Source organism: Danio aesculapii, chromosome 11 (genome assembly GCF_903798145.1).
Source record: "Danio aesculapii chromosome 11, fDanAes4.1, whole genome shotgun sequence".
NCBI lineage: Eukaryota > Metazoa > Chordata > Actinopteri > Cypriniformes > Danionidae > Danio > Danio aesculapii.
Genome location: NC_079445.1, coordinates 15,004,505 through 15,031,697, shown reverse-complemented (window position 1 = coordinate 15,031,697; position 27,193 = coordinate 15,004,505). Strand labels below are relative to the sequence as shown.

Below are 27,193 nucleotides of genomic sequence, written 5' to 3'. Positions count from 1 at the left end.
GCTAAGGGCCCCCAAATCAGTCCACCCCTGCATGTTCATATCAATATTTGTATACAATACAGAATATGAATTACATTGTCGGAAAAAAAAAACAAGAGAGAAGAAAAGAAAAAAAATAAATAATAAAGAAAATAAAATAAACTTGAGGGTAAGATGTTTAAGAATAAATTACAGTGTAACAATTATAAAATGAAACAGTTCTGTTTGCTTTCTTATTTTCAGATAATGAAATTATATTTAATTAATGACTAAATTCTTGCAAAAAATAAAATAAAATAAAAAAATATATATAGGACAATATGGTTTGGTATTAGTAAATTTGCATTTGTGAATATGGAATTTACAAAGAAAATAAATTTAATTTATAACAAAGCAAGCATTTTTTTTTAGTAAAGACAGATTTATAATAACCAAAAATAATATATTTAAAAATAGCAGAAACTCTTGTAATAAATGTTCCTCCGTTATTCACTTGTCTGTCATGACTCAGAAGGCATATTTACATCAGCGAGTGGGCGTGGTCACCACTATAAATGGGCGTGTGTTTGATTTTTATTCGTGCTTCAACGAAAACGGGCGGGTCTCAAACAACAAACAGAGCCCATTTAACCCCCTACACTCGGCGTGGGTTGTGTTTTACTCGAAGTTTGTGAGTTTAAAAGTAGAAAATCCGTTCCTTTTCATTTTGATCATGCTGTATTGTCACCTATATAACATAGTAACTTTTTCAGCAAGTTAAAACTGACTTTTAATTAAGTTTCAGCGACGTTTATTTAATTGAGCAATATGGTATCTTCAGTTGTTGGATGATTTAGAGAATAGTTTTTCCAAACAATTACATGCATAACTCATGATTTTTATGACTCAAACTTTATACTCTTGGCATCAAATTTATGGCGTTCCAAAGCATCAAACACTTTGCTCTCGAGCTGGACGGTCAGGTTGATATTGTGTACAGCAGCGGGGAGATGGTCACTGGCGTGGTGATCCTGGAGCTCAACCGGGAGATCAAGGTCCGGTCCCTGAGGGTGTTGGGAAGAGGAGTCGCTATAGCCCACTGGCTGGAAAACCGCAGTGTCGGCGTCAACACCGTCTATAACGACTACACGTCCAAGATTACTTATTTCAGGAAGAGACAGCATCTTATCCGAGGTGGGTTTGTTAAGATTCGGTAGATTAACAGGCACTGTTTGTCTATGGGTTATCATTAAAACAACAAACAATTGCTTAGCCTGGTGTCAGGAACACTAAACGAACAAAAACAATAGGTCATTTATTTACTTCGTGCATAATGAAGGGTTTTAAAAGCTCAAAATAGTGCTATTTGGGGATTCTTGTTTTGCAAACACAAAAGAAGAACCTTTTAAGAATGTCCTGGTTGGTCTTTTTTTTCTTTAATTTGTAATGAATGGTAACTTATAGTGCTCAAGGGTAGTTCAATCAAACATGAAAATTATTATATACTCTCACTTGTTAGCACACTATTTTTCTGTTTATCACAATAGAAGATATTTTGATATTTTTTTTACATTATATTACAGAAGTTTTGTTTTATTCAATCTTGTGAATATTTTACAACCATATTAAATATGTGCCAGAATCAACAAATCCATATTTTGTCCAAACAGATCAGTGATTTGTGATTTAAAAGTGAATGAATTTGCTCCCCGCAGAGTGAAAAATAGGCTACATATCACTACACAAGTATTGAATGAATCCTTAATGAGTTAGACCGTATATATCAATATCATTTGCTGAAATTCTGACAATTGCTTGCATTAAACAACCTCCTCCCATTCATAACATTTCTAGAAGGCTTATAGCCTCTGCAGACCACTTTTATGGTGATATTTTTTTTTGCGCTTTGAGCCCTAACTTTCATTCACAATTCACTGTGAATGAAAGAAATGGCAAAGGGTAAACTGTGCCTTTAAGGGTTCAGTCATGCAATAGTTTTGATGGTAACTCGGGACATGGCTGCTTTTTCCTAACCTTTGACAGCTGGCCCAGTCGTGATAATGCTAAGCAAATGTGTGATCTGGTTAATCATTTATCTGTTCATCAAATACACAAACAACAAGCAACTGCACTTCATAAGTAAAATGCTTTTATCCAGTGTGATAAAAGCCCAAATACTGTGATTAAAATGAAATCACAAAAAAGGTCACATTTGGGTTGCTGTTAATTAGAAAATAGAACAAGAACTAAAGTGTTGTGAGCTACTTTCTTATTTCAACTCTTTGCGGCACTAAATGACTAATTTACATAATTTCAACTTTTCTGTTTTTCAATTTTACATTGACTACTGAAGCACTCATTGCATTTGATTGTCAGGTCATTTGAAAAAGTTTTTATGTACTGTTCCCACTGTATCCCCCAAGTATTCAAAGGTTCTTAGAAAGTAAAGACCCTCTCATTAAAAGTTCTTTCTTAGGGTGATAAAACGAAAAGAGGATGAATGAAGCCAGTGTTTTGTTAGACGTCATCAAAAAATCCTTTAGGGAGTGGATTGCTGATGAACTTTACACATGCTTTTGTCTGCTTATGTTTGAAGCTTATTGGAATATTATGGATGGATCAATTGTTGATATTAGTCGTGTCCTTTTTTTTTTTGGTTGGCTAGTTAGCATTGGTTCCTGTCAGTTCAAATGATTGGCAACATTGTATGGCGTTGCCACTCTAGAGGTTAGCAACATTTGTTTCTATATCGATATCAGATGCAAAAAAAAATTGCCAATCTATATTGAACTGACAAGAACCAATGCTAGGTGGTTTTAAGAGATTTTGTTTTGAGTTTTATATTGATACAGAAACAATTGTGTGAGAATAGAGTTTTCTACAGTATAAAAATGTAAACAGAAATATTTGTTCATATTTGGAACATTTTATACATGATACACATTTCAAATGTATTTTATTATGTCTGTTCTCTGTGTCTCTTATGAACAATAACAACACCAATTAGTGAGAACAGGGATGAAGACATTCAGCTGACGTCGCTGTGTAAATAATGCATACTTTTGGTACGAGATTACATGCCGCAGTGTCAGTTTAAGAAACTGCACGGGCTGGTTTGCTTATCGTTATCTAAATAAACAGCTTGTTTCTTGGCAGTCCAGACGTGACAGCCTTCATGCACGTTGTGATTTTAACATCACACAACTAGGGGGAGAACAAACCACACGGTCAATTGTGAGGCTTTAAAAACTAGCGCTGCAAAATTCTCCACAAGATGGCGATACGGTAACCATTTTCATCGCTAACAAAGAAACAAGTTGTTTTGATCCGAAACTGTTTGCGAAACGCGCTTTTGCATTTTAATCATCTTTTGAATCATTTCTAAGTTTGCATATCACACTCTTTCTGCAATGCCACAAACTTCTTAAAACAAACAATACTCGATAATTATGATATTTTATTTATTTATTTATTTTTTTTTGCAAAAGATGCATGTATGGATATGTATGCACATCGTTTATAAAAGTGACTGACTCTAAATGTAGAAGAGAACAGACTGAACTCGTTTTTTGTTTTGCTGAACTTCTTCACGGGTCGGGGAGGTTCCTCTGCTTTCGGGCATGCTCAGTCAGCTTGTTTTTGTCTCAGAACCTGTATGCATCAATCATCCGAGTCTCCATCCACACCCAGTTAAGATGTTTATGAGCAGGCAGCGATTCCTGCCATAGGCCTTACATAATAAAATCAGTAAGACCGCCCACACGAGTTAAAAAGGGCCGACCAGGGAACATGCACAGCTTCAGTTTTGTTTTGAACCTGAGTGAAAAGCAGCTTCCTGCACTTGGACGCATCCTCTCGCTCTTTGTTTTGACTTTTCGCGTCCGAAGACGATATATATTTTAAGGACTGCGCTCGGGGGGAAAGCCTTTGCAAGACCAAAGATGATTTTCGACAAGTTGAAAAAGTTCGACATCGTGTTTGATTCTCCGGAGATGGACTGTCCTCCGGTGTACAGCAGCGGAGATGTTGTCTCAGGGAAAGTTGTGCTCGAGTTTTCAGCGGAGAGTAAAATCGATTCGCTGAAGTTGCATGCAGAAGGATTCGCTAAAGTTCATTGGACCGAGTCTCGCAGCGCAGGGTCCAGCACTGCGTACACGCAGAACTACAGCGATGAAGTGGAGTACCTGAACCGGAGAGAAGTGCTTCTGCAGGCAGGTCAGTCATTCACTGATAGGGACGGTGTGTGTTTTGGGTATAGCAGATCAGATAAGGTGTTCTCTCTGGAGCCCATGTTTTCATCCTCGTTGAGGATTTTGTTTCTCACTTTTGGTCAAGTTGACTGAGTCTACTCGTATAAAGGAACACAATCACAAATTAGGCTACTCATCTTGATTATTGCGTGGCACGTGATTTAAAAAACCTTTTGGCTGTCGATGTCTAAAATAACGAAAGCGAAATTAAGGCTGTCATAAAAGCATCGAGAAAGATTCAACTGTATAAAATGTATCCACATCTCATCTTCCCTTCGACTGGAGTTAATCATTTAACCAGACTCAATATACAGTTGAAGTCAGAATTAGCCCCCTTTTAATATATATATATATATATATATATATATATATATATATATATATATATATATATATATATATATATATATATATATATATATATATAATTTTTTTTTTTTTTTTAATATTTCCCAAATGATGTTTAACAGGAGAAGAACATTTTCACAGTATGTCTGTTAATATTTTTTTCTTCTGGGGAAAGTCTTATTTGTTTCATTTCGGCTTGAATAAAAGCAGTTTAGCAATTTCTTAAAAACTATATATATATTATATATATATATATATATATATATATATATATATATTATTATTATTATTATATATTATTATTATTATTATTATTATTATTTATTTATTTATTTATTTATTTATATTTCTATATATTTTTCGATAGTCTACAGAACAAACCATCGTTATACAATAACTTGCCTTATTACCCTAACCTGTTAACCCAATTAACCTAGTTAAGCCTTTAAATGTCAGTTTAAGCTGTATAGAAGTGTCTTAAAAAATATCTAGTAAAATATTATTTACTGTCATCATAGCAAAGATAAAAATAAATCAATTATTAGAAATGAGTTATTAAAACTATTATGTTTAGAAATGTGTTTAGAAATTATTTCCGCTTAACAGAAATTGGGGGAAAAAATAAACAGGGGGGCTAATAATTCAGGGAGTTTAATAATTCTGACTTCACCTTTAAGTTATCTCTAATAAATTCACCAGCAGTTTTTCAGTTGGATAATTATTTTTTTTTGTCTGTGAGTAGGTGATGGTTGTCATCATTTTTTTGTGTAATTCTTTTACATATATTATGTTTTTGTAAATTTAATGAGTGAGCAGATACAGTTAACAAATGACAGCAACCGGCTAATGTGTAACTTACTTTTATGGTGAGCAGTATTTCTATCTGCGGCATAAATAAATGTAGTTATTCAAGAGGTTGTTGTATATGAGAAACAGGTTAAATTTTAGATTCAAGTTTTACTTTATGAACTTAATCGCTAGCAAATCCATAAACCTGAAGCTTTTGAGCAAACTTTTTTGTCTGTGTGATTTTTTAAAAACAAAACAAAGCAGATATGACATTTGTGCCTTAGGCGTTGCTTTTGTAGTTTATCAGTGAACTCATCTTTCTTATTCTCTCTCTCCCTCTTCTTTCCCCCTGCAGATAATGGTGATCTGACAATCATTCCTGCTGGGAGACACGAGTACCCTTTCAGTTTCCAGCTGCCAGAGGAGTAAGCATTGCTTTTTTATTATTAGTCTCATATTAATGCTGTCAGCAAGGTTTATTTGCATAGAGAATGTGTGTTAATATATGTGTTTTGTCTGTCAGAACTCTAGTGACTTCCTTTGAAGGCAAGCACGGCAGTATTCGATACTGGGTGAAGGTTAAGCTGCATCGCCCATGGGCCACCGTCAAGAAAATCAAGAAAGAATTCACCGTTATCGAACCCATTGACATCAACACTCCTAGTTTACTGGTGAGCACTCAATATATATCTGTTACTTCTCATTTAGTGTGTACTACAGTTTTGGTGACTTGCGCACTAAATCAGACTTTTTCTTAAATTTCAGGCACCTCAAGCTGGAACCAAAGAGAAGATGGCTCGCATCTGGTACCCGCAACTGTGGGCAGGTGTCAATCAACTGCAAAGATCGACCGTAAAGGCTACACTCCAGGTAAGAGCGGAAACCCGAAATAAAATTTAAGTTTCGGATCTCACTGGAGATGTTCTAACATGCCTTGTCTTCCTCTCCAGGTGAAGTGATTCCGGTGTTTGCGGAATTCGATAACTCCACTCTCGCTCCGTGGTGCCGAAAGCTTACATAAACCCAGACGCAAACCTTTATTGCCAGGGGCACCATGAAGCAAAACGAGCTGTGGTGGCCACGTGTGCGGTGACATAGTTGGCCCACGCCGCAGGGAGACCTGGCATGGCCGAGCTATCCAAAATTCCACCTGTCGGCCCCTCCATCCTACAATGTCGCATCATCAAAGTTGAATACATGCTCAGGGTGAGTTCACTAGACCTAGCTACATTAACTTATGTTTACTTGACTATATTGCAATTAAATCCTAATTATGACAAACAAAATATCGTTGAAAAGGTCTGAGGCTTCTCTATTTGCCCAAATTTACTGGCACCTTAAAACCTGTGGGACCATTTGCGCTTGCATATTTAAACCATAAATTTGTAGGTTAAATAGAAGGAAATCGTGACAAACTACATATTACTCTAAAGTTTCTATATATGGTGGCTGATTTTTGATCGATGTTACCGAACAACATGTATTTATCAATTTGCGACAAAGATATTTACCAGTCCTAAAGTATTACTTTGCTACACCAATCCACATTTCTTAGAGGCTAACATCGTCATACCCACAAACTGGCCAAACTACTTGAGGTTTTGATGTTAACTTTACAATTATTGTTAAAAGTATGAAAAATTATGACTCTCATCCATCAAAACGTACACAAAATAATAGAAGGCGACCTTATATGTTGACCAATGGAAATTGGATGTTATCTGCTGGTCATGTTGGTACTGCGCCCAAACAAAATACGAATGAAAGCTCATTTTTTGACATCACTTTTATTTTCGGAAGATAAGTTGTTTAGACATTTAGGTTTGATTTTTGATTTGATGTCAATATCAGACTAAAACGGGTTTTGTAATATATTTAAATATCTTTATTATTTTCTTAAGGGCATACAGCTTTTTTTTTTTTTTTTTTTTTGAACACTTTTTTTGAAACAAAAATCGAGACTAAGCACTAATTTCTGCACTAAGTATTGAATATTGGCAATCATTTAAGTTGAACGTGTCATTTTCATGTCTTAATTTCATGTTAACTGATTTGATGGATTAACTAAACGTCCCTTTTTTTGTAGGTGTGTGTGTTGATGTTCCTGGAACATCCAAGCTTTCCTTGGAGCTTCCTCTGGTGATGGGTACCATCCCTCTGCATCCATTCGGCAGTCGCACGTCTAGTGTCAGCAGCCAGTACAGCGTCAACATGGAGTGGCTTCGCATGGCCATTCCTGAACAGCCTGAGCGTAAGTATGCCCAAATTATGGGTTTCATTCTGTTTCATCAGTCTATTAGTGAACAGTGAAAAATCGGTCATTCATGTTGAGTCATGCTTGATTCCACCACAGCTCCTCCAGATTACAGCTCTGTTGTCACAGAAGAAGAAGCAGCTCAGAATTCCACAGCAGTCCAACCTGAAGAAGACCTCAGCGGTGTGCTGCAGCGCTCGCTCATGGCCTACATGCAGGAGTTCAGATCACGCCCACCACCAGTGTACAGCGAGGTGAGAAGACGTGCAAAATTAAAGGTGTTAAATGATGGTTCTCAGCTGGGCTTGTATCAAAATGTTGATTTATCTTTCAAATTTATTTATTATTATTTTTTTGTATCCGATTGAATCTAAAAATGTTTACCGAACAAAACCTAAATCATATCTAATGTTTTTAATTTAATTTATATCGAATTTTGATGACTTTTTTTTCACATAAGAGAAAAAAAATTTGATCTTTTCTTTTGAACAGCGTGGTTTTAATATTTAAAAATTGACTTTCAATTGACTTAACTAACAATTCTACATTGCGACAGAAAGATCTTCCAGTAAATTATGTTAAAATCAAGCATTAAAATGTATTGCTGATTTACTAAGCACAAGATTGACTTGCTAATGACCCAAATACTGAGTTTGATTTAAATTTTAAATAACTTTTTATTAGCTTTGAATTTGGTAGTAGAATTGAATGTACAATTCATAAAGCGTCATGTTCTAATAAGCTTTCTTGTTCTCTTCTCAGGTGGACCCGAACCCTCAGCCTATCACGATGCGTCGTCGCTGCATGACCTGTTGAACTGTTTGCCAGCTGAGCATCGTGTGATGTTTGAAACAAACGAAGCTGAGATTTGATTCTCCTGGACGCCTCTCTGAGACTGGTACTTGTTTGAGCCGTTCGCATCTGTGCTTCCTCCAGCGGTGGCAGAGAAAGGAGGAGATATCTGGACCAGGCAAGGCAGAGCGCTTTCTACAAACAAAGAGGACATTCAGGAGCGGGACGAACAAAGGTTCATCCCCTTGTTGTGTCCCAGAGAATGATCAGACTCTGGTCTGTGCCTAGTCCGATTCATTGCCTGTCACACTTGTACGTCGAATCAGGGAATTTTGGGCACGATCACTAATTATGGGTGAGAAGCCATTCAGAGATTATACCCATCATGCCTGCGAATGAGAGAAGAGTTCCTCTCAGCCAGCATTAGATGTTAGCAGGCATTTGTGATTCCGTCCTTACTCCCATAAATATATCATGGCGTATATCATCTCATTTTGGTGTTGATGTTAGCCAAAGAGATTGGTTTAATGTTCTTGTGCGCACGGGTATTCTATGCAAAAGGGAACCTTAAGCTTTAAGGATATGATGTGGGGGAAATTGCAAATGTAAATCCTGGAATTTCGTGTTTTTTCCTCCTGTCGGAGTGGGATTTAAACAACTCCATGTTAATGTAATGTTGGCGTAAGTTTATTCTGACAAAAGCAGAGTCTGTCATCTGGAAGATCCTAATGTCAGGATGAATGGAATTTAAGACTGATTGTGTCAGAATATCGATGGATATATATATTTTGGCACATAGTTTTTCTGCATTTATTGTTTGCCAGTGGATTAGGGTAAAACAGTGCAGGGTTAAATAAAAGCTTTTGACAGTTAGCTTTACAAACGATGGCAGGAATAAACAGCCATGTGTATCCAAGGTGCCTTTGTTGTTTGAGGTGAAATGATGAACAAATACAGGGATTGTGTCACATTAAGCTTTCCTAGTCTTATATGACTCCCTGAAGTGTCCTTACAAACATTCCAAAAATACCACAGACTTGGTTCATTTCCAGATTTTGAAAATGTGTAACTTCAGGTTTAAATACAATGATTGTTTATGGCACTTACTTTGAATGTATTTTTTAGATTGTTGTTAACATTTGTGACAAGTATATTTTTTTGTTAATCACCTTTAAGCAAATAAAAAGAAAAACAATTCATAAGAATATGGTGATTTATTCATTACAATGTTTAATACAATGCAAAATAACTTTTTGAAAGTTTAGTTTTAAAATGCATTCCATTTTAAGATGCATTCATAGTTCATAATCAGTCATTTCTCTTTATATGTTTGACTTAAATATTACACTGTAAAAGCCAACAATCAAATTTATCAAATGCGTGTAGTTAACTCAATTTACTGAAAGTTAATTCCACTCATTTGAAAGAGTTCTGAACTCAGTGTTGAAGGTAATGAGTTAATTAAATACCTCAACTTCAATGGAGTAAGTTCACAGTAGTCATATAGATTAGTTTTTTTTAACTCATGGTTTGTACCAATCCGTTTTCTCAAACGGTTTAAGTTGCCTTAACTTACTGGGTTTTACAGTACTCTGTTGGTTTGAGTTCTCTTTGTTTATTGGCTTTTACTGTTCTCAAATTGCTTCATTTACTCAAATGAAGTTCACAGTACTCATTAGGATTAGTTTTTGAACTTAAATGGTTTATTGCAATTGATTTCGTCAAGTGGTTTAAGTTACCTTAACTTTTTTTGGTTTTGCAGTGTATGAAAAAAACAAACAACATAGTAGTACATTAGTTTTCATGGGGGTTGTACTTTTTTCTATATATAACAGAAGTGGCGCCTGAGGCACTGAATGTCCTTTTTCCTCCTGTGTTGTTTTCTGAAATGCTTCCTGGCTCGGTTGCTCTTATAATAATTCATAAAGATAAGAAAACCCCATATTCAAATTTGAACCTTATGAGAAAAAGTAGAGCATAAATGAATGCACTGTGATTTCGTATAATGGTTAAGTAACTTTTATTGTGTAAAACAAAACTTGGAGAGAACAAAATAATTAAAATGAACAGCAAATATATAAAAACTTTCCTTAGCATTTATATATACCTCTTCAAGGGCATGTTATAAACTAGGATTGTATTGTTTTTGCAAGTTTTACAGTAATATAATGTGACAAAAGCTGCAGAAACATGAACTAGAACTCTGCAAATGATTAATGATGGTGAGTGAAAAACGTGTCACATTTGAATGCTCCCAAGTACTCATTTGCTTTAGATTGATGACAGAAGAATACATTAGCCTACAACACAAATATACTTGTATACACTGTTGTTTTTCCTGAAATTGTACAGACATAAAAGAACAGTGCTCGAGGGCAGTTGTCTGTAAGCACGAGGCATTGTAGAACAACATTCTTTTAAATGCCATTAACAAATCTATTGTGACCGAGTTAATAAGAATGTTTTTGTGTGACTCACAGTAAAATAGCATATCACTGAGAACATGATAAAATAAGGCTTTATTTTATTTTTATTTTATTTTATAAGTCTTTATTTTCCCCTTCACGACAGTTTAAAGACCTTTGAGCTCATGGCGAACAAAAACACATAAAACAGCAAATCTGCATGCCCTGTTGTATACAGTACACCAGGTGTTTTTTTTTTATTTCAACTCCTGTACAGGTGGTTCACAAGCAGATTTAACGTCATTTTGTTCCTTTCTTCAAGAAACCGAGTACAAGAAGACGTTTAGTGATGAAAAACGAGTTTAATTTTTCAGCCTATAGTTTTTGCTATTGATTTCATCGGAACGATCGTAGGAGTAGGTGGTGTCAAAATATGGAAGGCAATTAGGGCCAAAATTTGATCAACGTTCAATTTAATCGTGTTCACACACGAACCACAGAGACAGTCACTTTTTAAAATTTGGCTATTTGTATTAAAGATGTATTAAATTTGGTATTTGTTATAATAAAACTTAAATAACTATGTTATCATTCCTGACTTTTTACCTTATATGTATTTCCTTGTAACATTTATATTTAAATTTTACAACTGTCCGCTTGTTAAGTGTGACGTCACGCAAAGCGGCTTCTGGGTCCAAGCGCTATATCAAACTGTATGGAGAGACTCATCAAATGGTAATAATAAACGGTTACAAAGTGATGTAATGCTTTCAAAAATCACGGTCACAATATATATACAGTTGAAGTCAGAATTATTAGACCCCCTGAATTATTAGCACCCCTGTTAATTTTTTTCTTTGCCATGACAGTAAATAATATTTTACTAGATATTTTTCAAGACGCTTAAAGTGACATTTAAAGGCTTAACTAGGTTAATTAGATTAACTAGGCAGGTTAGAGTAATTAGTCAAGTTATTGTATAACAATGGTTTGTTCTGTCGGATAAAAATATAGCTTAAAGGGGCTAATAATTTTGACCTTGAAATGGTAAAAGAAATTAGAAACTGCATATATTCTAGCTGAAATAAAACAAATAAGACTTTCTCCAGAAGAAAAAAAATATTATCAGACATACTGTTAAAATTTCCTTGCTCTGTTAAACATAATTTAGGAAATATTTAAAAAAGAAAAAAAAAATTCAAAGGGAGGCTAATAATTCTGACCTCAACTGTATATCCATGCCTATATGCGATGGTCAGAAAGTTATAAATTTTTTATAAATTGTTAAAATGTTGGTACTTGTGATGCAGCAAGCTCACAGACTGTTGCGTACACTATGATTTTATACAAAATTCCCTTTAATGTGTGATATGACAAAAAAATTATCATAAACGAATATTTTCTCAATTCAAATGAGTGGCAGCTTGGACCCCGAAACAGTATTCCATACATCATGACTTAACAAGCGGATAGGCTGTATTACAAAAAACATTGTGTGTTTTTAAGAGTAATAACTTCCTAAATATGACAACTGACATTCAATGCCTACAATCTAAAATCTCAAGTTTCGAATGCAAAAAATGAGGTGACACAATATCAATTTTGTACAGGCTTACATTCAGAATGACCACTATGACCATTCTAAAAGTTGTAAATATCTAGTAGTTCCACTGTTAAGTTTGTTAAGACCAATTTGAATGTGTTTTAAAATATGTTTTTAAATAAATAAGAGCCCATTTTTATTAAAGACGCCAGTTTAGCAACTGATTTTTGCATAGCTATATGCCAGTACAGTACAATATCCAATATACAGTTAAAGTCAGAATTATTAGCCCCCCTGAATTATTAGCCCCCAGTTTATTTTTTCTTCAATTTCTGTTTAACGGAGAATTTTTTTCAACACATTTCTAAACATACTAGTTTTAATAACTATTCTAATAACTGATTTATTTTATCTTTGCCATGATGACAGTAAATAATATTTCACTAGATATTTTTCAAGACACTTCTATAACAGCTTAATTCTATACAGGGACATTTAAAAGCTTAACTAGGTTAATTAGGTTAACTAGGCAGGTTAGGGTAATTAGGCAATTTATTGTATACGATGATTTGTTCTGTAGATTATACAGCATGTTTGTTTTTGTGGTGCTTGAAATGATTACTATTTAAATTGTAGGTAAATAGTTTGTTTTCATGATGATTTTATCTGCTAAGCTATGTTGTGATTGGTCAATATAGTAAAAGTACAGGACGTACAGAAAACAGAAAAAAGCTTCCGTAATCAAGATTAGAGACCAGATTGTTTTCGAAGTTAAACAAGTTTTAGCTAGATAACTAGCTAGATAAATCTGTATGTTTGATTTAAAGAAAGAAATGATAATTTCCACTCAAAAAATATGTTTGCTGTTTGTTTAAACTACTTATTTAAAATGAGCTGAAACAACGCAATTCTTGAGTTTTGTTGGAGACAACATAATTGTTTTGTGTTCAACCCACTTAAATAAAAAAAAAAACTAACAAATTAACTTAATTCCTTTATGTTGTCCCAACACAAATCAATTGTGTGCACCCAGCATTTTAATAGTGAAGATGATAAAACTTTAATAGTAAAGCAGTAACATTGTATATTTGGAAGTGAATTATCTCTCAAGTGTATTTTTGGCAAATTATTTGCAAGTGTCACATGATCCAAGCATGTTTTACAGGCAGATTTGCCTATGGAGAGCAAAAGAAAACATCAGAAATCGAAAAGAAGTCACTACATTAAACTGCACAAACAAATCAGCAGTGATATTTGTGTCTGTCTGTCCTTAGAGAGGCTTCCTTACATGGAGACATGACGTTCAGGGCTGTGCATCTGGGTGTGAGACCCTTGTTGACTTCACAGGGGCAGATCAGCTTGCTGTAAAGCCTGGAGACTTCGTGGAAACCAAACTTTGTGGGCAGATCGAGAAGCTAAAGGAATCTCCCGAAATATCTTGACCTTGTTTATGCCAAAATATGGCTTAAAAATTCACTTGTTTTGGTTTGTACTGTATCTCGAATGCATTTGGAGATTCTGTGAGCGTCTGAAGGCTGAGTTGTTTATTGCATTTCCAGCTGCCTGTTGGCTTTGTTCTCTTTGGACAGCACTGGGCTCTGTCCGTTTCCCGAAAATTATGCCGAATCAAAGCATTAGCTCATTGCCAAATAGATTAAGTCAGATTTTTTCCCACTGATAGGGCGCAATGAGGTGTTAAGTGTTTAGCCAAAGCGTTTGTGCTATCATAATCACTGCAAATCTGCAAATAGAAAGCAAAACATATGCTTGCAGGATTTGAATGTAGACTGCAAAAAAGCTTTTCTTACATAGAGATTTTGTCTTGGGTTTAGTCCAAATTTCTTAAAATTATTGAATCAAAAAGCATTTTCTAAATAGTAAAACATATTGTCTTGTTCTAAGATATAATGTATTAAAATTAAGCGAGCTTTTGCTTAAATCGAGCAAATTAATCTACCAATAGGGTAAGCAAAATAATCTTATTTCAAAAGGAAAACTAGATTAATTTGCTAACCACATTGACAAATTATTTAGCTTGTTTTAAGGAAAAACTAGCTTAATTTTAACATTATTTCTAAAATCATGATAATATTTACTTCATAATTATTTTATACATCTCTACACTGCAAAAAATGCTTTACTTAGGTTCTTTGTCTTGTTTCTAGATTAAATATCTAAAATATCTTAAATAAAGACAAGCAAAACATATTGTTCAATTCAGTTCAATTCATGTTTATTTATATAGCTCTTTTTACAATGTAGATTGTGTCAAAGCAGCTATAGTTAACATGTGATTTAAGTTTCACTGCTGAAAGTTCAAACACTGAAGCCTAAAACTGATCCTTGAGACACCCCATAGTTTACTGGCCTGACTTGGGAAAGCTGTCCATTTATATTCACAAACTGGTAATGGTCAGTTAAGTACTTAAACCATTGTAGAGCCTGCCCCTGGACACCTGTAGAATTTAAGCGATCTCTGAGAATATTGTGGTCGATGGTGTCAAATGCAGCACCGAGATCAAGTAAAACTAATAACGAGATGCACCCATGGTCAGCAGCTAAGAGTAAATCGTTGGTTATTTTCACTAATGCTTTTTCTGTACTGTGATGGAGCCTGACTAAAACACTTCAAAAACATTGTTCATAAAGGAGCATAATTTGGGAGAAACAACTTTTTCTAGTATTTTAGACATACATGGAAGATTTGAAATAGGCCTATAATTAGCTAAATTGCTGGGGTCTAATTGTGGTTTCTTAATAATAGGCTTAATAGCAGCTAGCTTGAAAGGATTTGGAACATGGCCTAAAGATAAAGAAGAGTTATCTTGTTGTCTTGTTTTAAGAAATAATATGTCAAAATTAAGTACGTTTTTCCTTAAACAAACAAATAATCTGCCAATGCGATAAGCAAAATAATATCAGGACAAAAGAAAAAGACAAGATAAATTTTCATACTCCATTGGCAGATTATTTTGCTTGTTTAAAGGAAAAACTCACCTAATTTAGATATATTATTTCCTAAAACAAGACAGCATTTTCTGCTTGTTTTGAAAATACTTCTTGATTTAAGAATTTAAAGATATTTGGACTAGAAACAAGGCAAAAACAATCTATGAAAAGCATTTTTTGCATTGTAGAACACTAATTAATACATATTGTAAGTAAATATTGTCTGGCTTTTAGAAATAATGTCAAATTTAAGTTAGTTTTTTCTTAAAATGAGCAAAATAATGTCAATGGCATGGTTTCTTGTTTTTCTTTTTGTTTTGTTTTTTTAGATATTTGGACTAGAAACATGACAAAAACAATCTATGAAAAGCATTTTTTTCATTGTAGAACACTGTTAAATACATATTGTAAGTAAATATTGTCTTGTTTTTAGCAATAATGTCAAATTTATGTGAGTTTTTTCTTAAAACAAGCAAAATAATCTGTCAATGTGGTGATTTCTTGTTTTTCTTTTTGATTGTTGTAGATATTTGGACTAGAAACAAGACAAAAACAATCTATCAAAAGCATGTTTTGCTCTGTAGAATATTAATAAATACATTTTGTAAGTAAATATTGTTTTGTTTAGCAATAATGCCAATTTAAGTGTTTTTTTTTAAACAAGCAAAATAATCTGTCAATGGTGTTTTTTCTTGTTTTTCTTTTTATTTTTTATAGATATTTGGACTAGAAACAAGACAAAAACAATCTATAAAAAGCATTTTTTTTTGCTTTGTAGAACATTAATAAATGCATATTGTAAGTAAACATTGTTGTGTTTTTAAAATAGTCAAAATTAAGTATTTTTTCTTAAAAATAAGCAAAATAATGTCAATGTGTGGTTTCTTGTTTTTCTGTTAGTTTTGATAGATATTTGGACTAGAAACAAGACAAAAACAATCTATGAAAAGCTTATTTACATAGTAGAACACTATTAAATAATATTTTAAGTAAATATTGTCTTATTTTAGAAATAATGTCAAATTTATGCGAGTTTTTTCTTAAATAAGCCAAATAATCTGTCAATGGGTGGTTTCTTGTTTTGGACTAGAAACAAGGCAAAAACTTAACCTTTTGCAGTGTAATATTTGCTTTGTATCTTAGCAGAAATATGAATTAAGAGAAGTGGCAAAGGTCAGGAATTTGGAGGTGCTGTTGATATATTTCTGCGTGCACATGAGCAAACACTGCTGACATGGGCGACAGTTTATTAATGCGTCAAAAGCACATGCATGCTACTTCCCCCATCAGGCTGCTCTGCACGTGGCGACGTGTTCCTCCTCTGCTCCTGGCTCAAGTCCAGCCTCAGACAGACTGTGAAGCTATGGTAAACATTGTGAGGAATGTATGGAGGCCTGAGAAGGAATGTATTTACCTTGAGTGAAAGAAAGTTTAGTGCTAATCCTTCATGGGTGAATTGAAAAAAAAAAAAAAAAAGCATAAACAAAATGTGAAAATGTGTGTCTGCAGTTTTTTTTGGAGTGGGGTTGCACAATTGCACTTCAGGAGGAACAGGACGTCCTCCAAGATTGTTTTTCCCTCTCTTGTGCACACAAAGCTGTGGTCAACCTTCTGCAAAACTACAGTCTTCTAAGAAACAACCATGGTTTTCCCTTCAGTAATTTTAGTATGGCAGTATTCCAGTGCATTTGAAGTATAGTAGTGGGATAATTTATGGGTATGTTGGGGATGTTGTTCCAAGCGTGTTTGACACTTTATTTATTTATTTATTTATTTATTTATTAGTTTATTTATTTATTTATTTATATATTTATTTATTTATTTATTGTATAAAACAAACAAACAAAAAGAAACACAGTAAATATGTAATAAATAAAATCTCTATGCTACTCTCTTATAACGAAACCTAATTTTTACAGATTGCTTTTCTACGCTTAAAATTGTAATTTTACAAAATGCACACACACAGACACGCGCACGCGGATGCACGCTCAACAACCAGTTTTAATTAATGATATAAAGTGAGTTTACTTCACTCAAATATAAGTGAAAGTTCAATATACTTAATCAAAAGTTCAGTGAACTTCAGTGAATTTGTTTAAAGCTGAACTTAAATTGAGTGAGTATTGGCAGATTTTTAGTGCCCAGCATGTTTGGTGTTATGCAAGGAGAATAAACATTGTGTTGCAAGTAAAAAAAAAAGAAAAAAAGAAGTTAATTAAGAGTTTTTGTTTGACGTTTTTAGCAGTTTTAGAGGCCGATCACACCAAACACGATGTTTACGTTGTAAAATCGTGATGCACACAGACTGTAAAAGATATGGACGTAGTATCCGTGACGTCACCCGTAGGTTTCTGAAGAACGCAAAAGAAGTTACAAGTAGGTGTGGCCAATCGTCGCCATTTTGTTTGCGCATCATCGTACCGACAGGGAATACCAAACAAGAGGTGGAGCGTGAGCAGAGCTACTGCTAGCATTTTGCTTAGACAAACTTTTCTATGGGAGAAATGCTTAATACTTCATTACCTGCGACTCGTTTGTGTTCTGACCACATGTGCTTGATTGTTTACTATATCAAGTGTTTAGACTTTTAAAAACACTGTTGTAACACATTAAGCCACTAAGCATTGTTCTTGACACTGTATGACAACGTTTCAGATTATTGTTTTATAGCCTACAGCTAATCAGTCTGTCAGATTCATGACTGCATTCAAGTTTCTAAAGAAAAATATAAATGATAAAGGATCTTAAATAAAACAAATACATTTATAGATATGGTATAAGCATTTAACTTCACTCACCTGGGATATAGAGGGCACGTGAATGGTTTGTGAGCACAATTAAGCGCACACAGCATGCCATATCATCTGATAATTGTAAGAAACAATTCCAAAAAGCAACTGACTTTGTAAAGACACACAAAACAAAAAAAAAATACCATGCATATGCTGAGTTCAGCGGCTAATCAGCCAGATTCAGCTGAGGTGAAGTGACGGTGACCACGGAGACCTAGCTGTCACTCAAGTGGCCACCCCTTAATTATGCAGACTTAATATAACTTAATATAAATGAAACAGATGAGTTATAAAAAAGTTCGCCCCCTCACAGTTTTCATGAAGGGTAATATCAGCTATATGAATCAAAATCTTTCCCAGAGATGGGTTGCGGCTGGAAGGGCATCCGCTGCGTTAAACATGTGGATAAGTTGGCGGTTTATTCTGCTGTGGTGACCCCGAATAATTAAAGGGACTAAGCCGAAAGAAAATGAATGAATGAATGAATGAACCAAAATTGTTCTTTGTACCAGGCTGTAAACACCTTTTTTCAGCTGTAAAGTTGGCCATTTAAACAGTGGGGTCAATAGAAATTTGCTCTATATGGACCCAGGACTAGCAGAATTTTGATGAATTGCAGTTTCAGTTACTTTCAAATTTGCTTCACGAGGGAGATTGCACACCACACTGCCTTTTTTTGACAAGAGAAAAACAAGAGAAAAATAAGCGTGGCACGCATTTTTATGTCGCTAGCCAACTACTGAATCAGCTGGGTTTTGTGCAAGAGTGTTGCTGTTGATATTGTTATAATTTTAATATTTAATAATATTGTGAAATTCAAGATTTGTGAGTAATAAACTCAAAGCAGCAACCCAAGGCTGCGTCCGAAATCGCATACTTTCATACTATGTAGTAAGCTAAAATCTGTATGTGAGCCGAGTAGTATGTCCGAATTCATAGAATTGAAAATCAGTATGCGAGAAATACCTGGATGACCAACTATTTCCAACGAGATTTTAAAGTGCGCATCAAATAAATGGTACGCTATCCCATGATGCCCTGTGAGAGAATTCATGAATTAGAGTAAAGCAATGTGGGTAGGTCACATGACCATGACAAAATGGCGGATGTAGCACGTCCGAGTTCCATTCATACTGCTTACATTCATATGATATAAAACGTATTTTCTAACGGCCGAGTAGTCATTGTAATCAAATGCAGTATCTACTGAGTAGTAGGCGGTTTCAGACGCAGCCCAAGTCTCTCCTCCATCTTCAAAAGTTTCTGTAGTCATCTTGACACACACAACACTGCCGTCACCTCGACGATACCCTGGATCTGCTTTATTTGATTAGAGAATGAAAAAGACGCGACTGATATCAACTTTTTTCAACTGCAAGCACAAAGCACGCAACAGCAAAACATGAGGCCGTTAGTAAATCACTCAAAAAAGGCGCCTCCCAACGCAAAAAGCCCGTTCGGTGTGATCGGCCCCTTAAGTGCTATTTTGTCTTGGTTGGTCGTGTAAATTCCAGTGCAAAAATTATAAGTGTATATTGTGTTTTTTACACAAAAGTAATGCTGTAAGTGAAATTTACAGGTGTATTTATGTGTTGTTGAAGGTTTGTTCTTTGTTACTATAGTTGTGAAGAAACATCTATACACTGTAGGACAGGGGTGCCCAATTTGGTCCTGCAGGGCTGGTGTGTTGCAGAGTTTAGTTCCAGCATCAATCAGACACACCTGGGCTAGCTAATTAAGCTCTTAAGCTGCAGTCTCAGTAGAGCTCACGAAATTCTGCCGCATGTTAAGATGATTAGACATTTAAAAAACGAGCGATTGGTCCATATTTAAAATTTCTGTACAGAGAGGCCATATTTTGATCCTCGATTGGTCTCACGCAATCATATGATGCGATTTCGCAGGTCAGAGTTCATCAAGCTTAAACTTTGCACCGCAGTGACCTGCGAAACTTGGTGCATGACCTTGCGTTTCCGGTGTGACGCATTCGCGTGCGTACAGTATGAAGGAAGTCTATGGGGAGAAAAGTGCAGTGTGACCGCAGCTTTAGGCTTTCTAGAAACATCCATGCAGATGTGTTGAGGCAAGTTGGAGCTAAAATCTACAGGACACCGCCCTCCAGGATCGAGTCTGGGCACCCCTGCTGTGAAAAAATGCAGTGTTACACACAATTCCTTCATGTTGTCTCAACAAAAATTGATAAGGTTAACATTTTAACATTAGGTTAACAAATTTAAGTGGATTGAGCATAAGACAATTAAGTTGTCCCAAAAAATCTTAAGAATTGTGTTGTTTCAGTTTGTTTAAATTATGTAGTTTGAACAAGTAGCAAAATAATTTTTTGTGTGTGGTGTGTGTACTGCCTTTATGTTGAGAAGGAGCTGGAAATAATTAAAGGGTAACACTTTTAAATAATGGTTCACTAGTTGATGTTACTTAATGTACTTACTAACATAAACAAATAATGTGCAATGCATTTATTACAGTATTTATTTATTTATCTATCTATCTTTGTTATGAAAAATACTGTTGTCCATTGTTGTTCTTGTTAATTCACTGTGCATTAACTAATGTTAACAAGCACAACTTTGGAATGTTGTTTGAGTAAATTATTGGTTTATCGTTACAAAAAAGTTTCACTAACTTAAACCTTAAAATTTAGTTAGTTCACTTGCATTTTTAAAAACAAACACCCACAAATGTTCTCAGTTATCAGAATTCATACTAAATGCCTGAAAGATGCTATTTTGTATTTTTGTTTTTTGTTGAACTAAATAGAAATGCAATATATTTGTTATAGTTTCCATTCACCACAGTAGAAGTTTGCTCAACTAGGATCACTTCTTCTTTTTCTTCTAAAAAAAAACCCCAAAATGTAAAAAGGTCTATAATGTTCCACTGACTTTAAACCACCTTAGGTTGTGAGAACAATCAGAGAACTACTGTGTAATGAATAAATAAATAAATAAAATATGTAAACATCTGTCAGAGATGTTTATGTTGCCTTGTTTGTGGAGAGATGTTTTGATTATATTATATTTATGTATTTATTTCTATAAATGTTTTTATCATTTTATTAATTATTTTATCTATAAATGTTTTTATCATTTTAATTAATTAATTTTTATCTATAAAGTTTTTTATTGTTTTATTAATTAATTAATTTTTATCTATAAATGTTTTATCATTTTATTAATTAATTTATTTTATCTATCTAAAATGTTTGTATATTTTATTCATTTATTATTTTACCTATAAATGTTTGTAATATTTCATTTAATTTTTATTAATTTTTATCTAAAGTTTGTATATTTGATTTTATTTATTTTTTTTTTATCTATAAATGTTTGTATTATTTTTTATTTTTTTTATTTTTATCTGTAAATGTTGTATTATTTTATTCATTTATTTATATCTAAATGTGTATTATTTTATTTATTTATTTTTGTATATAAATGTTGTAATTTTATTTTTATATTTTTTATCTATAAACTTTGTATTATTTTATTCATTCATTTATTTATTTTTCTATAAATGTTTGTTGTATTATTTTATTAAGTATATATTTTTATCCATAAATGTTTGTATTTTTATTTATATTCATTTTTTATCTATAAATGTTTGTCTTATTTATTCATTCATTTATTTTTGTCTATAAAAGTTTGTATTTTTTGTTTTATTTATTTATTATTTTTCTTTAAATTGTTTTGTTTTATTTATTATTATTATTATTATTATATTTGATTATTAATTATTATTATTATATTATTATTATTATTATTATTATTATTATTATATAATCCCTACAACTTTAATTTTGAGAACAAAATCAGTTCTTTGCAAAAAATCTCACAGAAAATCCTACAGAAAGTCAATCGAAGGTGAATGAATGATGACAGTAAAAACAAGTTTGTATGCAAAAATATATGCTGTTCCACCTTTGGCCATTAGGAGGAGTTGCCATTTCCACACATGCAAATCCTGTTTTATGTTAACAGTGAACTCCTAAAACCTCTGTTGACAAACAGAAGTTCCCCAAAACATTCATCTCATATATTCTTTTCCCCCAAAAATGCTGATCTGTGAAGTACTGACTGAGTCATGTGGACACTGACATCAGTAAGTCTTGTTTCTGGTCAGCTCTTCCTCATTTGAAACTTTCCCCAACATCATCATTATCCCACAAACACCCACCCAAAACAAGCAACACTGTGAGAAAAGAGAACAACTTGGGACATAATTGGTAGAATGTGATGCATACTAGACCACAAGACACACTCCCACTCAGCAGGAGCCATGATAAGAGTGCCGCTGGATAAACAGGGAGGTTTGGGAATAATGAGTTGATCTTTTCATAGTACTCTCAAGAGAGAGAGAGAGAGAGACGTTTCGCTGACGTCACACTTTATGTACAAGTAAACAACCGGCACTGAGGGAAACAAGCAGACGTAAACAATCAAGTGGCGACTGTCAATAAGATTTAAAGTGTTGACAAGAACACAGATTTGATAAGGACTAGACCAAAAAAAGACGTTTGTTTTTGACAATCAGGACTAAAAGACTGAAGGACATAAAGAGGAAAACTAGGAGGGTGTGAATGTAGGTCAGTGTATGTTCTAGTAATGACAGTAAACTTGGTGACCTTTCAGTCATTAAATATGTTCAGTGGCACTGACAGCGTTTCCAGAAAGTTTATTAGCAGCAGATTCAGGTTACAGCAAATGTATTATAATGTTTGTTGTGTATTTTGTTTAGAGGTACTTACTGTTCAGTACTGGATCCTGTGAATGACGGAGTTACTACTGCAGGCCACGTAAAATACCATTGAACTTGATATCGAAGGGGCTAGGACATAGGATGTGCACTATGTTCTTCAGTGCTAATGACAATCTTGGGACTTGAAGTTTGTTGAACTTTACGTCTTCCTTCCACTAAGGCTGTTTGGGGCAGATCATTTTCACTGATTGTTTAGTTTGTGCATAAATAAATCACATTAGAATTTTGGATGTGCTTTTTTCAATCAGTGATTTGATTCATTTGAGCTATTTGTGGAGGAACATTGACTACTTGCTAATTTCATTGCTAGCATTTGACATTTTCTAAATATACACAATGCAATTGTAGTTTCAGATTTTTCCACACAACCTACACCTCAAATAGAAATTATTTAATAATAAAAAAATAATAATAAATATTATTTAACTTTCGTTTAGATGAGAAAAAAATATCATCCAAAATAAAAAAAGCTGTAAATTTTTCTTTAAAAAGTGAATAAACCTATTGCCTTAAAATTATTATGGAAATAAACTATTCGAATAATTATAAAAAATAGGTTAGGTCAACTTAAAAGTCTGTATAAAGTATGAAAATGCACTCTTCATATTTAATATGTGTATAATGCTTGTTATAAATGTATCCAACATAGGCTCATTCTGAAAACATACCCCTATACACACTTCTGGAGATCACAAATTATGTCCTGGGATGTATTTGGTGCTCCCAAAAACGGATAGGGGTACATTTTCAGAATGAGGTTGCATGTTTCTGTGCACTTCAAATTTTTGTAAAAAAAATTATTTTTCCCTTATGATCTTTAATCAATCACAATAAACCACCACCCCCCCCCCCCCCACCCCCCCCCGCCCCGGCCTCCGCTCCGCCTGAAATGACTTTTCTTCACATCTGGTCACATGGAATGAATTTAGGTCACGGCTATCCATGCTTTAGGGCACAGGTCATTGCAGGTCTCATTTCTACTCTGCCTCTTCAGACATTTGTCACAAGGTCACAGCAATTAGCAATAGTCAATATGGTGGTTAGGTTTTTATACTGGCATTCAAATCTTCCATTTTGTTAGCAACATCAATCTTCCAACAATCCAATCAGTTACCAAAGGGAAAATCAAGCACCATTGTATATTTTTTCTAATTTCAGAAACCATTTCAATTGGATGTACATCACGATAGGAGAAAAAAGGACAATCCTAAAGGTCCCGTAAAATAAAAATGTAACTTTTTTCAGACGTTATTTCAGTCTCTTAGTTTTAAAGATATCTTTAAGCTAGTGTGATCCAAAACAGTGACAAATTGAATTTAGAAAATATTAAACTGATGTAAACATACAAAGCACGCAGTTTGTCACTCTGTCAAAACAATCAATGATTTTTTACCTGTGAGCTCATACTTCAGTTTCTCATTAAATCATGACCAATTAAATGCTCTCTAGTATCTGACATGCCCCGCCCCCTTCAGATGGTTCTCATTTGCTTTTTTTTATGTGCTTGAGCTCAACACTCACTGGCGGAGCGTGATAAACCAAAACTCTATTGGCTGTTTTTTAAAATGTCCCTCTTTTCATTTTTCAGTTAACATTACATGAAACACTGAATAAGAAATGTAGGTTTCCAAGCACTTTACGAGACCTTTACCTTTCATTTCATCTCGGAGTTAAAATTTCAAGTCAGCCTGTCAATTTTAAGGAAATAAGTTAAAGTCAATGGCAAGTTTAAACATTTTTTAAAATATCTTCTATTGTGTTTGTTTTTAAGTTTCTGCTACTTTGTTTCTGAACCAAGCTATTAGACAGCTTGAATGCAGTTTTAAACATGGAAAACAAGCTTGCCCTCTTTTCAAAGTGCTTTGTAAACAAGTTATCACCCCTGTCCTGGCTCTACAATGAGCATTTACAGACTCTTTTTGGCCATCTATGTAGGTCAGACAAGCACGCCTGATCTTTAACTATCAGAGAAGGTTGCTGCAGAAAGCTGCTAACCAAAACAAGACTACACCTCTCCTCTTACAGCTGGCCCTGAGCAGACTAATGTTACAAAGCGTGGGCAGGGCAGCAAAACAGGACGGCCATAATAATAAAGAAGATCTCTTCCTACGGCTGAAGACGTGATTTCTCTCACATCCTGCTCTGAGTGAGGTGTCATATGACTCTCTATAGACAGAGATTTTTGTTGTTTACGAATACGACTCATGTTAAACCCATGCTATCATTGGCTTAACTGTTCAGCTGTGCATTGACAACAATGGAGTAACTGTATTAAATGTATATATAGCAAAACATATAAAAATGTTTGTATCTACAACAAAACTTGGCTAATTTGTGTGTATTTTTAAAAGGGGCTAGGATGCTGAATATAAATTAATAAAGTTTAGTGTTGTTGGCAGTTGTTAAACCTTATTTTTGTTGAAAAAAACACGTATGCTTGTTGATTCAACTTAGACAAAAATATTTTTTGTTTTTGTTTGTAAAATTTAAAACAACCCAGGCTCATTCTGAAAATGTACCTCTATATACATTTCTGGAGAGAACGAAATACTTTGTTATTTTTAAAATCACAATTCGTTAGAGAGTACTGTAATTAAATTAGTATTTCAACCACTGACCAGCATTTCAGCAATAAAAAATTCTCATCTTAACGGACCAATGAAAAGCCTGGTACGTTATTTGAACCGAAAAACAAGATCAGGCTACTGCAGATTTACGTGAGCTGACCGTCATCATACAGTCACAAAGTTATCGATTGACATGTGGAGATTCAAGACAGCAATAATGAATCTGAAGAACACAGAAATGACAAAGAAATAGCAGAGGATGAATGCCCATAGCCACACCTGGAAGAGCTGTTCACCTAGGAAAGAAAAGGGACAGCTGTGCTGATTCATTGTGAATAGCTATATTATCATCTATGCAAATGCAAATTAAATTTATGTCCAAAACTGGAATTTTGCATAAAAGACTTGCGAATAAAGCAGCATTTCTGTCCAACAAGACAAATATGACAAAATTGTCACTTTCTGATTAACTGGCGCCAAATATAAAAAGTAAAAGCGGAATTTGCAGCGGTAGCTCCGTGAATATTTTCTTCATTTAATTAATGACTTTCACTTCAGAAGGCAATCCTGATATGCAGTGAATGCGCAGTGGCATTTGAAGGCGCGAGACACGGAGCACAGATGCTTTTAACAATTCTGGAGGCAATTAATAATATAATAACACTAATAATGAAATGGTTAAGGCATTTAAAATGACCAAAAAAACATTTCAGATGTCTCACAATGTGCTCAGCCTGCTGGTTTGTCCATTTACACATTTTCAAAATGTATGCGCATCATAGCGTTTCCATAAACAGTTTTTTTATGTGCATATCCTAAAAGCGCATAAAAATAAGTGGATGAAAACTGCTGTCTGCTGTGCCATCCAGCTTCCAAGACTTCCGTCTCTAATCTTAAAAAAACACATTATGGTAGAAGACATATAACTTAATTTGTGTGATATTTAATTTATTTATTAATATATTAATTAGCACTATGCAGTGTTCTGTGGTTTCTGACAGTTCGTTCGCGCGATTAGGTAATTAGCAAAGTTTCTCCATATAATTTGCAAGTGTTTTTTCTAATTAAATAGTCTATTGATCGTACAGATAAGAGAGACATCTTTTGAAATGACAAAGAGTCTTTTTTATTTATGCATATTTCTGTTGTCTTCATACTCACAATAGCAAAACGTTGTTTTTGTAAAATAATCGCGGAGCGCTATTGATAAGGTAATCATCACAAGAACATGTAAATCCATCATCATTGTAATGCAGACTGTATTAATTCATTAATTCCAATTTATTTATTTGTAATTATTTCATTGCTTACTGTGTACTTGTTTTTAATATCTTAAATGTATATTAGTAGGGCATATTTTTTCCTAGTAAGTTTTATGTAATAAAAGGAAAACATATATAGGCTGATTAATCTATGATTTAGTTTGTATAAATCCTCTGTGAACATCCATCATAACAGCTGAACTGAACAAAAGCATTTCTGTGGGAGTTTGCATGTTCTCCCCATGTTGGGTGGGTTTCCTCTGGATACTGCAGTTTGATTCGTATATAATCCACACCTGACAGTTCAGTTAATGCTGTTTACACGGTTTCAAAAGTATTTATAATATCTTTAAATGTGTTATGTAAAATGTGTTTTATTGCCTGGGTCTTGTCTGATTCTGCAATTATGGATAATTCCACCAATACCACCAGCTAAAAAAAGTAATTTGTACTCTGATAGTTTTTATGAAGAGTAATTTGTACTTTTACTCAAGTACTTTTTAAC

The 27,193-nt window shown here is 34.0% G+C and overlaps 1 protein-coding gene across 1 annotated transcript; it reads left to right on the top strand.

Annotated features, from left to right (window-relative positions):
• The first annotated feature begins 784 nt into the window (after positions 1-784).
• Positions 785-9,596, top strand: arrdc2 (arrestin domain containing 2). The gene is given in 10 exon segments (XM_056468085.1): positions 785-1,152; positions 5,701-5,770; positions 5,869-6,016; positions 6,111-6,155; positions 6,158-6,215; positions 6,296-6,328; positions 6,331-6,554; positions 7,437-7,596; positions 7,699-7,853; positions 8,362-9,596. Coding segments are annotated over 10 exon segments (1,206 nt in total). The 5' UTR covers positions 785-893; the 3' UTR covers positions 8,416-9,596.
• The last annotated feature ends 17,597 nt before the right edge of the window (positions 9,597-27,193 follow it).